We start from the raw sequence: 15,550 nt of genomic DNA, 5'->3' as shown, positions 1-15,550 counted from the left end.
TGTATTCTTATTCTAAACAGGGGTACTGTTCACTGATTCTAAACAGGGGTACCGTTCACTGATTTTAAACAGGGGTACTGTTCACTGATCTAAACAGGGGTTCTGTCCACTGATTCTAAACAGAGGTTCTGTTCACCGATTAAAAAATGGGTACTGTTCACTGATTCTAAACAGGGGTTCTTTCCACTGATTGAAACAGGGCTATTGTTAACTGATTCTAAACAGGGGTTCTGTCCACTGATTCTAAACAGGGGTACTGTTCACTAATTCTAAACAGGGTACTCTTTACTGATTCTAAACATGGGTACTGTTCATTGATTCTAAACAGGGGTTCTGTCCACTTAGTTTAAAGAGGAGTACTCTTAATTTTGTAATCTTTAGTACCAGTGTAGATTTATTCATTGCTAGAAACTCAAAGCACTTTTGTACATCGCTTTGGACAAGGGCATCTGCTAAATGCTGCAAATGTAAATGTAAATGTACTGTTCACTGATTCTAAACAGGGGTACTGTCCATTTATTTTAAACAGGTGTACTGTTCACTGATCTAAAGCGGGGTACTGTCCCCTGATTCTAAACTGGGATACTGTACACTGATTGAAACAGGGCTACTGTTCACTGATTCTAAAAAAGGGTTCTGTCCACTGATTCTAAACAGGGGTACTGTCCACTTATTTAAAACAGGGGTTCGGCCCACTGATTCTAAACAGGGGGTACTGTTCACTGATTCTAAACAGGGGTACTGTACACTGATTTTAAATAGGGGTACTGTTAACTGATTCTAAACAGGGGTACTGTTCACTGATTTTAAATAGGGGTACTGTTAACTGATTCTAAACAGGGGTACTGTTCACTGATTTTAAATACGGGTACTGTTAACTGATTCTAAATGGTCGACTGTCCACTTATTCTAGACGGGGTAGTGTCCCCTGGTTCTTAACAGGGGTACTGTTCACTGATCTAAACATGGGCACTGTCCACTGATTCTAAACAGAGGTACTGTTCACCGATTCTAAACAGGGGTTCCGTCCCCTGATTCTAAACAGGGCTTTTGTCCACTGATTGAAAATGGGTACTGTTCACTAATTCTAAACAGGGCTACTCTTTACTAATTCCAAACAGGGGTACTCTCCACTGATTAAAACAGGGGTACTGTTAACTGAATAAAACAGGGGTATTGTTCATTGATTCTAAACAAGGGTACTGTCCCCTGATTCTAAACAGTGGTACTGTTCACTGATTCAAAATAAGTGTACTGTCCCCTGATTCTAAACAGGGGAACTGTCCACTGATTGAAACAGGTGTACTGTTCACTGATTCTAAACAGGGGTACTGTCCACTGATTCTAAACAGGCGTACTGTCCACTGATCTAAACAGGGGTACTGTCGAGTGATTCTAAACAGGGGTCCTGTCCACTGATTCTAAACAAGGGTACTGTTCACTGATTCTAAACAGTGGTACTGTTCACTGGTTAAAGCATGGATACTATTCACTGATTGAAACAGGGTTACTGTTCACTGATTCTGAACATGGGTCCTGTTCAATTATTCTAAACAGTGGTATAGGTCACTGAGTGAAACTTGTGTACTGTTCACTGATTCTAAACAGGAGTACTGTCCACTGACTCTAAACCAGGGTACTGTTCACTGAATGAAGCAGGGGTACATTTCACTGATTCTAAACATGGGTATTGTTCACTGATTGTAAACAGGGGTACTGTCCCCTAATTCTCAACAGGGGTACTGTCCCCTAATTCTAAACAGGGGTTTTGTCCCTTATTTTAAACAGCGACATTGCTCACTGATCTAAAGAGGGGTACTGTTCACTGATTGAAACATGGGTACTGTTCAATGATTTTAAACAGGGGTACTTTCCCCTTATTCGAAACAGGGGTTCTGTCCCCTGATTGCTTATTAGGGGTACTGTCCCCTGATTCTAAACATGGGTACTGTCACTGAATGAAACAGGGGTACTGTCCCCTGATTCTAAACATAGGTACTGTCCACTGATTCTAAACACGGGTACTGTAACTGAATGAAACAGGGGTTCTGTATCCTAATTCATTATCAGGGGTACTGTCCCCTGATTCTACACATGGGTACTGTTCACTGATTCTAAATATGGGTACTGTCAACTGATTCTAAACAGGGGTTCTGTCCCCTGATTCTAAACAGGGGTCCTGTTCACTGATTCTAAGGAGGGTTTCTGTACCCTGATTCCAAAGAGGTGAATTTTTACTCTGAAACTAAGGAGAGGTAATGTCTCCTGATTTTCCTCTGAAACTACAGATGTGTACTATCCCCTGATTCTGAGGAGCAGTACTGTCCTCTGATGCTGAGGAGAGGGGTTGTGCTGTTCTGGAGGGTTAGTGCAGTTTTCATGGTGAGGTGTTTTGGTGCTGTTTGATAGTGAGTAGGGGTAGTGCTGCTCTGATAGTGCTGTTCTGATAGTGAGGAGGGGTAGTGCTGTTCTTATTCTGAGGAGCGGTAGTGCTGTTCTGATAGTCAGGAGGGGTAGTGCTGTTCTAATAGTGAGCATTCTCGATCCCTTGCCTACAAGTATCCTAAAACAGATAATTCCAGAAGTAATTGAACCTGTTTTGAAAATAATAAACTCTTCCATTAGCACTGGTTATGTTTCTAAATCCTTCAAACCGGCAGTTATCAACCCCCTAATATCAAATCTCCCCTTTATATCCAAGATTCTAGAAAATCCAAGATTCCTCTACTGAGGAATAACATTTATGAAATGTATCAATCAGGATTTCGGCCTCATCATAGCACAGAGACGGCGCTAGTTAAGATGGTAAATGACTGTTATTGGCCTCTGATCAGGGTTTTGCAGGCTATTTGTTGGTACCTCAAATAATGAAGACTAACCCTAACCCAAGGGGCAGATGTTTCTCTTATAATGGCTGTGTTACTGTCACGGATACACCAGACGTCAAAAAACGGGAGCAAAACAAGGTATCCTTTATTGTTATCTTTAACAGAATAAACACAGGAAATAAGAAACGGGTGTGCAGAAAATAATAGACTTTCACAAGAAGCATAGCAAGGAGCATAAGAAACTCAGGATCGCAGGAGCAGTAGTCCAGATGATCTAAGATAGCTATACGGTAGATCGGATGGCAAGTGAAGGGGAAGATGGTCTTTTTAAAGTGGACGGGTTCATGGGAAACAGGTGCGGGTCAGTAATAGGAGGGGAAAGGCTAAACGAGAGTGTGGAGCGTTGGAGGAAGGCGTGACTGGTGGTTCTCTTACAGTACCCCTCCCCTCCAGGGGCGGCTGCTGATGCCCTAACCTGGCCCCGGGGACGCCTGTGACCTCTGGGTGCGGGGTGGTCAGGGTGATTGAAGTGAAACTCCTCCAGGAGTGCCAGGTCCAGGATAGCTCCTATGGTCCATACACCTTCCAATTGACGAGGTATTCCAGCATGGAACCCCGACGTTGAGAGTCCAGAATCTCACAGACAGAGTAAACAAAGGGTTGCTCTAGCACCTCAGGGGGTGGCAGATCGTTGGTAGCTCCAAGGTTCTCTGTGGCAGAGGGAGAAAAGGGATTTGGGAGCAACACATGATAAGTAGGGTGGATGTGGTAACCGGGAGGGAGGTCGAGCCAATAATACACATCATTTATAAGCCACAGTATCGTGAATGGCCCGATGTAATGAGGACTGAGCTTCCTGCAGGGCAGTTGGGGGGGCAGATCTTGGGTCGACAACCACAGCTTGTCTCCTGGTTGGTAGGGAGGTGCTTCTAAATCCGAGGATCTGTGAACCTTTTTGTGGTACTAAGGGCTCTTCAGACCCTCTCGCTCTTTCGGAACCAGTGATATGTTGGAAGGTTCCTTTGTCCAGGCGAACATGATGAGGGTTTTGTCCCCAGCCACTATTAGTGCCGGTCCCAAGCCCGAATAAATGGGGAGTTTTGCGTTAGGAAGGGCATCCAGCGTAAAACATGTGCCAAATCAAACATGCGGATGATCCACTGTGGCGACCCCTGATGGGAGAAGCCGAAAGAAAGTTTTACTTGTTTTGCTCGACCTCAGTGCAGCTTTTAACACCATTGATCATAATCTCCTGCTTGCTGGACTTGAAAACGTTGTTGGAATAAAGGGGAACAGCTCTCTCCTGGCTCAGGTCTTATTTGACTGATCACTATCAGTTTGTTGAAGTAAATGGTGAGTTCTCCACACTCTCTGAGGTCAAATTTGGTGTTCCACAAGGATCTGTCTTAGGCCAACTGCTTTTCTCTTTATTTCTTCTGCCTTTGGGTGAAATTTTACATAAGCATGTATATTTGTATATTTGCTGTATATTTCAGCAAAGCCAGATGAGAGAGATCAGCTTAACAATGTTGAGGAGTGTGTAAAGGACATTAGACAGTGGATGCTCAATAACTTTCTGCTGCTCAACTCAGATAAGACAGAAGTTGTTTTACTAGGACCACATGCAGCTAGAAGTAAACTTTCCGATTCTGTAGCATCTCTGGATGGTGTTTCTGTTTTAGCATGTAAGGCTGTCAAAGACCTTGGTGTTATTATTGACCCGAGTCTTTCCTTTGAGGCTCATGTGAATAATATCACCAGGATCTCCTTCTTTCACCTTAGAAATATTGCTAAAATTAGAAATATGATGTCGTTACAGGATGCAGAAAAACTAGTTGATGCTTTTGTAACATCTAGATTAGACTACTGTAACGCTTTACTGTCTGGGTGTTGGAGTAAGTGCAGAAATAAGCTTCAGTTAGTTCAGAATGCAGCAGCAAGAGTCCTCACTAGATCTAGAAAATATGACCACATCAGCCCTGTTTTAATCATCTACACTGCTCTCAATTACATCTCACACTGATTATAAAATACTACTACTGACGTATAAAGCACTTAACGCTCTCACGCCGCAGTATCTGAGTGAACTTCTGTACCAGGATGATCCTCCACGCCTACTTAGATCAAAAGGTGCCGGCTATTTGTTGGTACCTCAAATAATGAAGACTACAGCAGGGGGCAGATGTTTCTCTTATAAACCCCACAGTTACAGTATGGAACAACCTTCCAATTGGTGTTTGGGACTCAGACACAGTCTCAGTGTTCAAGTCAAGGCTAAACACATATTTATTTAGTGGAGTCATTAGTCAGTAGGTGTTTGTGAGGTAAAGGAGCAGATCTGGAGGGATCATGGATATCGAGTGTTTGGTGAACTGGGATATTTGGATGCTGTCGTCTCCTCACTCTCACATGTTCACTCAGGTTTGTTGATGGCGGTGTAGTGGGTTGTCTCTTGATAGTGAAACGACTAGTGCTGTTCTGATAGTGAGGAGGGGTAGTGCTGTTCTGATAGTGAGGGGGGTAGTGCTGTTCTGATAGTGTGGGAGGGGTAGTGCTGTTCTGATAGTGTGGGAGGGGTAGTGCTGTTCTGATAGTGTGGGAGGGGTAGTGCTGTTCTGATAGTGAGGAGGGGTGGTGCTGTTCTGATAGTGTGGGAGGGGTGGTGCTGTTCTGATAGTGTGGGAGGGGTGGTGCTGTTCTGATAGTGTGGAGGGGTAGTGCGGTTCTGATAGTGAGAAGGGGTGGTGCTGTTCTGATAGTAAGGAGGGGTGGTGCTGTTCTGATAGTGAGGAGGGGTAGTGCTGTTCTGATAGTGAGGAGGGGTAGTGCTGTTCTGATAGTGAGGGGGGGTAGTGCTGTTCTGATACTGAGGAGGGGTAGTGCTGTTCTGATAGTGTGGGAGGGGTAGTGCTGTTCTGATAGTGTGGGAGGGGTAGTGCTGTTCTGATAGTGTGGGAGGGGTAGTGCTGTTCTGATAGTGTGAAAGGGGTAGTGCTGTTCTGATAGTGTGAAAGGGGTAGTGTTGTTCTGATAGTGTGGGAGGGGTAGTGCTGTTCTGATAGTGTGGGAGGGGTAGTGCTGTTCTGATAGTGTGGGAGGGGTAGTGCTGTTCTGATAGTGAGGAGGGGTAGTGCTGTTCTGATAGTGAGGAGGGGTAGTGCTGTTCTGATAGTGTGGGAGGGGTAGTGCTGTTCTGATAGTGTGGGAGGGGTAGTGCTGTTCTGATAGTGAGGAGGGGTAGTGCTGTTCTGATAGTGTGGGAGGGGTAGTGCTGTTCTGATACTGAGGAGGGGTAGTGCTGTTCTGATAGTGTGGGAGGGGTAGTGCTGTTCTGATAGTGAGGAGGGGTAGTGCTGTTCTGATAGTGTGGGAGGGGTAGTGCTGTTCTGATAGTGTGGGAGGGGTAGTGCTGTTCTGATAGTGTGGGAGGGGTAGTGCTGTTCTGATAGTGAGGAGGGGTAGTGCTGTTCTGATAGTGTGGGAGGGGTAGTGCTGTTCTGATAGTGTGGGAGGGGTAGTGCTGTTCTGATAGTGTGGGAGGGGTAGTGCTGTTCTGATAGTGTGGGAGGGGTAGTGCTGTTCTGATAGTGAGGGGGTTAGTGCTGTTCTGATAGTGTGGGAGGGGTAGTGCTGTTCTGATAGTGTGGGAGGGGTAGTGCTGTTCTGATAGTGTGGGAGGGGTAGTGCTGTTCTGATAGTGAGGAGGGGTAGTGCTGTTCTGATAGTGAGGAGGGGTAGTGCTGTTCTGATAGTGTGGGAGGGGTAGTGCTGTTCTGATAGTGTGGGAGGGGTAGTGCTGTTCTGATAGTGTGGGAGGGGTAGTGCTGTTCTGATAGTGTGGGAGGGGTAGTGCTGTTCTGATAGTGTGAAAGGGGTAGTGCTGTTCTGATAGTGTGAAAGGGGTAGTGCTGTTCTGATAGTGTGAAAGGGGTAGTGCTGTTCTGATAGTGAGGAGGGGTAGTGCTGTTCTGATAGTGAGGAGGGGTAGTGCTGTTCTGATAGTGAGGAGGGGTAGTGCTGTTCTGATAGTGTGGGAGGGGTAGTGCTGTTCTGATAGTGTGGGAGGGGTAGTGCTGTTCTGATAGTGTGGGAGGGGTAGTGCTGTTCTGATAGTGTGGGAGGGGTAGTGCTGTTCTGATAGTGAGGAGGGGTAGTGCTGTTCTGATAGTGAGGAGGGGTAGTGCTGTTCTGATAGTGAGGAGGGGTAGTGCTGTTCTGATAGTGAGGAGGGGTAGTGCTGTTCTGATAGTGAGGAGGGGTAGTGCTGTTCTGATAGTGTGGGAGGGGTAGTGCTGTTCTGATACTGAGGAGGGGTAGTGCTGTTCTGATAGTGTGGGAGGGGTAGTGCTGTTCTGATAGTGTGGGAGGGGTAGTGCTGTTCTGATAGTGTGGGAGGGGTAGTGCTGTTCTGATAGTGTGGGAGGGGTAGTGCTGTTCTGATAGTGAGGAGGGGTAGTGCTGTTCTGATAGTGTGGGAGGGGTAGTGCTGTTCTGATAGTGTGGGAGGGGTAGTGCTGTTCTGATAGTGAGGAGGGGTAGTGCTGTTCTGATAGTGAGGAGGGGTAGTGCTGTTCTGATAGTGTGGGAGGGGTAGTGCTGTTCTGATAGTGAGGGGGGGTAGTGCTGTTCTGATAGTGAGGAGGGGTAGTGCTGTTCTGATAGTGAGGAGGGGTAGTGCTGTTCTGATAGTGTGGGAGGGGTAGTGCTGTTCTGATAGTGAGGGGGGGTAGTGCTGTTCTGATAGTGTGAAAGGGGTAGTGCTGTTCTGATAGTGTGAAAGGGGTAGTGCTGTTCTGATAGTGTGAAAGGGGTAGTGCTGTTCTGATAGTGAGGAGGGGTAGTGCTGTTCTGATAGTGAGGAGGGGTAGTGCTGTTCTGATAGTGAGGAGGGGTAGTGCTGTTCTGATAGTGTGGGAGGGGTAGTGCTGTTCTGATAGTGTGGGAGGGGTAGTGCTGTTCTGATAGTGTGGGAGGGGTAGTGCTGTTCTGATAGTGTGGGAGGGGTAGTGCTGTTCTGATAGTGAGGAGGGGTAGTGCTGTTCTGATAGTGAGGAGGGGTAGTGCTGTTCTGATAGTGAGGAGGGGTAGTGCTGTTCTGATAGTGAGGAGGGGTAGTGCTGTTCTGATAGTGAGGAGGGGTAGTGCTGTTCTGATAGTGTGGGAGGGGTAGTGCTGTTCTGATACTGAGGAGGGGTAGTGCTGTTCTGATAGTGTGGGAGGGGTAGTGCTGTTCTGATAGTGTGGGAGGGGTAGTGCTGTTCTGATAGTGTGGGAGGGGTAGTGCTGTTCTGATAGTGTGGGAGGGGTAGTGCTGTTCTGATAGTGAGGAGGGGTAGTGCTGTTCTGATAGTGTGGGAGGGGTAGTGCTGTTCTGATAGTGTGGGAGGGGTAGTGCTGTTCTGATAGTGAGGAGGGGTAGTGCTGTTCTGATAGTGAGGAGGGGTAGTGCTGTTCTGATAGTGTGGGAGGGGTAGTGCTGTTCTGATAGTGAGGGGGGGTAGTGCTGTTCTGATAGTGAGGAGGGGTAGTGCTGTTCTGATAGTGAGGAGGGGTAGTGCTGTTCTGATAGTGTGGGAGGGGTAGTGCTGTTCTGATAGTGAGGGGGGGTAGTGCTGTTCTGATAGTGAGGAGGGGTAGTGCTGTTCTGATAGTGTGGGAGGGGTAGTGCTGTTCTGATAGTGAGGAGGGGTAGTGCTGTTCTGATAGTGAGGAGGGGTAGTGCTGTTCTGATAGTGAGGAGGGGTAGTGCTGTTCTGATAGTGTGGGAGGGGTAGTGCTGTTCTGATAGTGTGGGAGGGGTAGTGCTGTTCTGATAGTGAGGAGGGGTAGTGCTGTTCTGCTTGCTAAAATAAGTGTGTCCCCCATTTATTGGAAATGAGTTTATCCTGAGTATTTTGTGTGATTTAAGACATATATAAATAAAACACACATCTGCTAACAAAGCACATCTTATATATTTTAGACATTAAAATATTTTACTTAAAATATGAATATTGAATATACTTCAAATTGAATATTATTAAATATGCCATTCTGAAGGCCTTCTGAATTGATTTCAATTACTATTTTGTAATATATTTTAAAATGTTTAAACTAATAAAAGCATACATTTATAAATAAAGTTTCTATCACACTTTCATTCATTTGTGTGTTGCTGAACCTTTGATGCCTTGCAGTGAGCATGAAGGACTGAAGTGAAGGGGACGAGTATCAATCAGGACAGAGCACATCTTTAACAGCTCCACGAACTGCTGTCTACAGTCTACTAGAGTTATTCAGATCAGTGCTGCCATCTAGTGGACTGATAGAGAAACACACACACACACACACACACACACACACGGAAACATAATCGCTACTGCTCTACATCTGTTCTGTATATTTATGAAAAATTCATATTTTTTGTGACTTTTTTTTATTTATTTTAGAGGAGGAACAGAAGCGTCAGAGTAAAACCAGGAGAAATGTTTGGAACATCTCACCACCATTTCATTTAAACATATATTTAACTTTTCATTTTGTCCAAAAGGGGGCAGCAAGAATTTAAAAACTCTGTGTGTGTGTGTGTGTGTGTGTGTTTAACAGCTTCTATGGAAACCTTCACACAACATAAGCCCCGCCCCCTTTTTGATGTCAGTAACAGTACATAGTGATGTCACTACACTGGCAGAACGTAATTGGCTGGATAGTAGCCTTCCACTCCTTCTTTTATTCCACGACACCACCCCTGGTCATCTTCATCCTCCACCTTCAGAAACTCCTCACCTTCTCACACACACACACACACACACACACACACACACACACACACACACACACACACAAAACCTTCAAATGATTACATCTATAAACCAGGAAGAGGTGTAGGCAATGGCCAAATATAAAATAAGCATGGTCACCTGCTTTGAATGACAGCTCATCTTCACCTTCCCCTGTGTAAGTGTACAGAGCTCGGACACGCACTCCACCAATCATCACCCTGAGAGAGAGAGAGAGAGAGAGAGAGAGAGAGTTTTTTTTGTCCTGCATTAAAGCTGTGTTCACACTGAGTTTACTTAATGAACTTTGGATTTAATCCTGGAATCGAGCGTAACACACTTTGGTGTGATTTACGTTGTATTTGAGGTTTCCACAGGAAGAGGCGGAGACTTATTGTGTTTTATCAGCTCAGGTGAAAAGCGAACTGTGTAAAACTATGGAATTATTTTTAATGTATAAATATCCTTACTTTATAATCCTTTTATTTACAACCAAAAATTGAGCAAAGATTTATCAGGTCATCAGATATTTTTTCCACCTTTAATGTGAAATATCAGTCAACAACATTCAGGTACAAAAATAGAAGAAAAATCACAAACACATTGCATCCTGGTTGCATGAGTATACACACCATTTAATGGGTCATGTGACTGTGCTTAGAATGAACCTTCACATTCAAACTACTTTTGGCAGGATAAGTGATTTAATCCTCTGGCCTGGGTGGGCTGTGATTGGTGGCCTAATAAGGTGAAAGCAGCCACAGTATTTAAAGACCCTTGTTTTGGTGCATGGTGACAGAGGATAAATTCCATGCTGTTCCTGTTGGCATTTAGGTATAAATATATCCTGTTGATTGTGTAATGGTGTAAATGACAACTTAATTCACGACGACTCGGCCCCGCCGAACAGCGGCCAAACCTCGAGCCACCTCCACCACTTGACAATCCAAATGGGGATCCACGAGCACCCAATCTTCTGGTCCAAACGTCCGAGCAGGCAACCGAGCCCAAATCACAGCCTTACTCCGGGCCGGGACAGAAAGAGCATATCGACAAGTAACCCGGCCTGTGCCTTCACGATCTTCTTGGGAACTGGCCGTATGAACCCGGCGACAATCTGCAACAATACGTTCCCACTCACGTTTCTCGGCTGGCGGGGCAGTTCGAATAGGCCTGGTTTGGAACAGTTCCTCCCAACACTCTGAAATGACATTCATGCCCAAAAGGGCTCGATGCGTCCCCAAACAAGGGTCCCGGACGACCACAACTCCTTTCTGTGGTACCGTAATCCCATGAATCTCCAAGTCCGTGACCAGGTATATCCAACATAAGGAATGTCTAGACCGTTTGCTCCTCGCAAGGTGAGCCAAGGGGTCTCCGCCTCCTGTAAACATTGAGCATTGAACAGTTCTTTAGACAAACTCTCGGAGAATAGAGTAACTTGGGACCCGGTATCCACTAGACATCGGACCTTGACACCGTTCACCTAAATCTCCACAGTGGGGCAGCGTCCAACTAAGTGGTCTCTAGGGACAGTGGAAAAAGAAGGGTCAATCAAAGGGGTCCCGACCACTTGACCCACAGTGGCCGGTAACTCTAAAAACCCCCCTGCGAACCCCGGCGAGAACCGCACTGGCGACTATAGTGTCCCGGCTCACCACAGCCATTACAAATCGGCCGACCCTGCGCGTCCCATTGGAATCTGGGGCCAGCAGACCAAATTGGACGCCTTCCTGGGTCTCGACTCCCGTCCGAGTAAGAACGCTCTCGAAGCAAGGGCAGCGGATTTGGCCGCTCCCGGCAAAACTCCTCCAGAAAGGTCTTAGACAACTCGGTCATTTGTTCCCGCACCTCCTTCATGAGTTCTGCACGTAGGGCCTGCTTCCAATCGGACGGCCCAGGAAGAGTGGAATCAATCGTTCGACTGGCGGCCATACAAACAGAGGGGTCCGCCGTCTCCGCATGATCCGTCTCCAAAGCCAGGGCCTCCCTTCGCAAATCCTCGAATGTCAGCTCAGGATCTCGGCGGAGCTGTACACGCAAGCTCTGACGGACGGGGCCCTCCCGGAGACCCAGGAGAAATTGGTCTCGCAACAAGGTCTCTTCACCACCTAGGCCATGGTCACGCCTCTCTTTCAGCCTAGTAAACTGCTCCCGCAATTGTAGAGCAAAGGCCCGTAAGGTTTGCTTGGGTCCTTGTTTGCAGTTAAAGAACTGAGTCCGGAGGACCGCCACTGGAGTGGCATCACCATACTGCCCGGTCAAGAAGTTATACACAGCGTGGGCCGTAGCTCGAGTCGCTTCTGGTGCGGCCTGCACTTCTCTCCTGGCTTCTCCTTCAAGTGAATTCAAAACGAACTGTAACCTCTGTGGGGCACTCAATCCCTGGAGTCCCGCCAGATACTCAACCTGAGCCTTCCACTCCGATAAGCTCAATTCCGACCCAGGTCCTCCATATCGTTGGGCCCAAGGGGCTCCCATAAAGATGGGCATAACTTGGGGCCGGGCCGCAGGCAATTCTTCGTCTGCCATAAGGGATCTCTGGTCGCTCAACTCGAGGTGGAATCCTGCCGACTACGCCAAAATCTCTCACAGGCCGGGGTGGCCTTCCCTCCCCTTCACAACGTACCACCTCGAGGAGTTACCCAGAGACACCAACAGACCAGACAAGGTAATTAACATCAAAAACTTGTATTTTATTTAGTTAAAATAAGTCCAATCTTAAACTAAAATCCACCGACTGATCCTCCTCTCTCTTCCACCGGGTTGCGTGGGAGGTTCGCACAACGATCCCTCTTCAAACGGACAGAAGCAAACGATGGAGCAGACACTGGTAAGGGTTCAGACAACAGTTCCTCTTCGGCCGGAAGTAAGTAATGGATCAAGCACTGATAAGGATTCGCACAGCAACTCCTCTTCGGCCAAAGACGAGTAAGGGAGCAGACACAGGTAAGGATCCGCACAGCGGCTCCTCTTCAACCGGAGATAGGGGTTGCGGCAGGCACTGGTAGGAAATTGACAACAAGGGAAAGGGTTACTCTTCTCACAGGACAGCATCAATCATTTAAGCGTTACCTCTTTTTGGGATAGGGGGGAAGGATCGGGCAGGGGGTCATCTGACGCAATACAATAGTCCGTCGTAGATGGCAACCGGGGAGCTCTCTCGTTCCCTCCACGGGACGCACCCGCTAGCTGGGGGCCACTCCCCTTCCACAAGCCGACGGCCGTTGAAATACAGCGACGGACAGTAACTTCCTCACAGAACAGTAGTGGCAGCATCCAATGGCAGAGGACCGTTTCTCTATGTTCTCAGAACAACCGTGGTAAATACAGGATTTGACAATCAAGAACTAGATTTCCTTACCACAGGGCAGTGATGGCAGCATGCAATAGCAGAGGGCAATTTCTCTATGTTCACAGAACCACAGTGGTGAGTACAGGTTTCAACGGTCAACAACTGGGTCTTCTTTCCACAGGGCAGTAGTAGCAACATTCAATGGCGAAGGACAGTTTCCCTAGGTTCACAGAACAACAGTGGTGAGTACAGGATTTGACAATCAATAACTAGATCTTCTTACCACAGAGCAGTGATGGCAGCATTCAATGGCGAAGGACAGTTTCTCTAGGTTCACAGAACAGTGTTGAGTACAGGATTCGACAGTCAACAACTGGGTCTTTTTACCACAGAACAGCAATGCATAGATCTCTCATAAATCCTCTTCAACTCAGACAGAATAGAGCTGCATTCCTGTACAGCATATGCTCAACACACAGCAGTTAATTAATTTCAGTTTGACCTTCAGAGCCCACAAGTAGCCAACTGGGGAATGGGCAGACACAAAATTACAGTTTCCACACCAGTGCACAATTCAGTCACTTCAAATGATCACACGTGTTCACTTCACATTAGGCACTGCAACTCACATCAACTCACAGTTAATAGGGTCTCTTCTCGTGGTCCCTGCCGACTCTCTCCGCTCAACTGACAAACAGTACATTCAAGCTGTGTAGGTGGCCGACACTGCTCTCCAGCTCTTCCTTCTCTGCATACAGTCTTTCCCGTCCTTTAACGATCTGCCCTCTCGTGTACTGCTCGACGGGATCAACAACCAAAGATTTCCTCCAGTCTGCAACAACCAAAGATTTCACTCCAAAGTTTTCCTCCCCTGCTGCACATCAACCGGATCCTTTTATAATCCCCCTCACAAATCCATACCCCTCGTGGCCCAATCTCAGCTCATTGCCCAGCTGCCACTCATTCCCTCATTAGCAAGCTCCGTCAGCCTGTTTACACGGAAAAACCCGGAACTGTTCTGGTGTTACATTAAACTCGCTTCCACCGGAAACAAGAATGGGGAGGAACAGTTCCGCTTATTTGTCACCCCGTGACACTTAGCTGAAGAGGCTCTGTGACGATGACGCTGCTGGTTTACTTGCAGGCATCGCTGCTGCTTTGTTAGCGACGTTACTGCTCTTTGGCTTATAGACACTGATGCTGCTTTGCTTCTGATTTGACTGCTGCTCAGACCGTTGGGTTAGGAGCTACGAGCCTTGTGACTGCCAAGTTTCTCTTTTATTTAATTTAAATTGTTTTAGATACATTCCCCTGGGCCTTGTTTTGTTTATATTTTGCACTGGATTGTGCTTGGCAGCGATTTTGGTTCTTGTTGTAAATGTAAATAATTTTTTTTCTGTCTGATTTGTTATGAGCTGGTTATTGGTTGATTTTATTTTTCTAGTTTTCTTCGACTTTACCACGGAAATTTGTGTTAATTGTTATTGTAACCTCTGGTTAACATGCGCATCTTTAGGAGCCGTGAGGGTGTAGTGTTGAAAAGGGAAGGCCGGCTGTTTAATTCGAGAGAATGTTACACAGTGTGAATTAACTTACCAGTGTTTCTTTACGGGAAGTATTTCCCTGTCGCTCCACCAGGATGGTGTAGTCGGATTAAATTAATTGAAGCCCTGTGTTTCTCAATTACGGTTCTTGCACTTTCTTCGCCCGCCTCATAGTGTTTAAAAGTAAGTATACGTTATACTGTCATTAGTGAAGCGTTTCCGATTTACTCCAAAACCTTCAGCATGGTATTGATGCAGGGTGATGGTAGCAACTTTATGTGGGACTGTGGGCACTGCTGTGGGGACATGGGATGGGAATTATGACTGCAAAAGTAGCTCAGTGGGACAACTCGTCAGAAGGTCATGTGTACAAAGCTGCAAATTCTGGCAATGAATAAAATTTTATTGAAGAGTACTGAGTGCTGATTTACAAGCAAACAGTGTTTTTACTGGTTCAGGTTATTGTTACTATTAAAGATTCCAAATATGCTTGCTAAGCTCTTTCTGGCCCATTCCAGGTAAAATGTAATTTTGTGAAATTACTGAGTAAATGGAAATTAAAAACATGCAATCATTTGCAAGTCTCATAAACCCACATCTTTTTCATAATAGAACATAGAAAAAACATATCAAATGTTAAAACTAAAGAAATTTACCATTTTAAGGAAATAATCTGGTCAATTTGAATTTGCTGTCTGTATGTTATTAAATGTTATTAAATGTTAATATTAAATGTTATTAAATTGAAACATTTTGAAAAACATTGTGTAACTAATGAGGTTAATTGACAGCAGGTCAGTGAGATGTTGGGTATAAATAGTGTTTTAGAGAGGCAGAGTCTCTCAGAAGTAAAGATGGGTGGAAAGACTGTGTCTACAAACTGTGGAACGATTTCAGAAAAATGTTCAACATTAGATATTCACCTGTTTTACAATTTAATCATTTACTGTACATGTACTGGGCATGTCAGAATCTGGAGAAATCTCTGTGCACAAGGGACAAGGGGAAAAAATCTATATTTTATGCCCATGATCTTTGGGCCCTCAGGGGACACTGCATTTAAAACAGTCATGATTCTGTAATGAAAATCACTGCATGTGATCATCAACACCTCCAGAAATCATT

The 15,550-nt window shown here is 46.0% G+C and overlaps 2 protein-coding genes and 2 long non-coding RNA genes across 5 annotated transcripts in view; 2 read left to right on the top strand and 2 right to left on the bottom strand.

Moving 5' to 3' along the window:
• LOC310729622 (uncharacterized protein) overlaps window positions 1–15,550 on the top strand; it is a 441,633-nt gene that overhangs the window by 264,690 nt on the left and 161,393 nt on the right. The gene's annotated exons all lie outside the window — the stretch shown is intronic.
• Window positions 1–15,550, top strand: part of LOC310730900 — a 198,086-nt gene that overhangs the window by 63,716 nt on the left and 118,820 nt on the right. The window lies entirely within an intron of this gene.
• LOC310730858 lies at window positions 1,057–2,397 on the bottom strand. Its single transcript, XR_014534984.1, has 2 exons — window positions 1,443–2,397; window positions 1,057–1,338 (listed from the first exon to the last, which is right to left on the bottom strand). It is a non-coding gene; the product is annotated as an uncharacterized lncRNA (long non-coding RNA).
• Window positions 9,316–15,550, bottom strand: part of LOC310729556 (protein kinase C and casein kinase II substrate protein 3) — a 32,898-nt gene continuing 26,663 nt past the window's right edge. The window contains exons 8-9 of one of the 2 annotated variants that reach the window (XM_083547869.1): window positions 9,728–9,807; window positions 9,316–9,596 (exon numbers count right to left, since the gene is read on the bottom strand). In XM_083547869.1, coding sequence (XP_083403995.1) covers window positions 9,487–9,596; window positions 9,728–9,807 — 190 coding nt within the window. In that variant the 3' untranslated portion in view covers window positions 9,316–9,486. The remainder of the gene's footprint in view (window positions 9,597–9,727; window positions 9,808–15,550) is intronic. The other variant, XM_083547870.1, reaches the window with a different exon arrangement.

Source organism: Silurus aristotelis, assembly GCF_946808225.1.
Source record: "Silurus aristotelis genome assembly, chromosome: 1".
NCBI lineage: Eukaryota > Metazoa > Chordata > Actinopteri > Siluriformes > Siluridae > Silurus > Silurus aristotelis.
The sequence above is the reverse complement of the archived record's forward strand: the minus strand, read 5'-3'. Positions and strand labels throughout refer to the sequence as shown.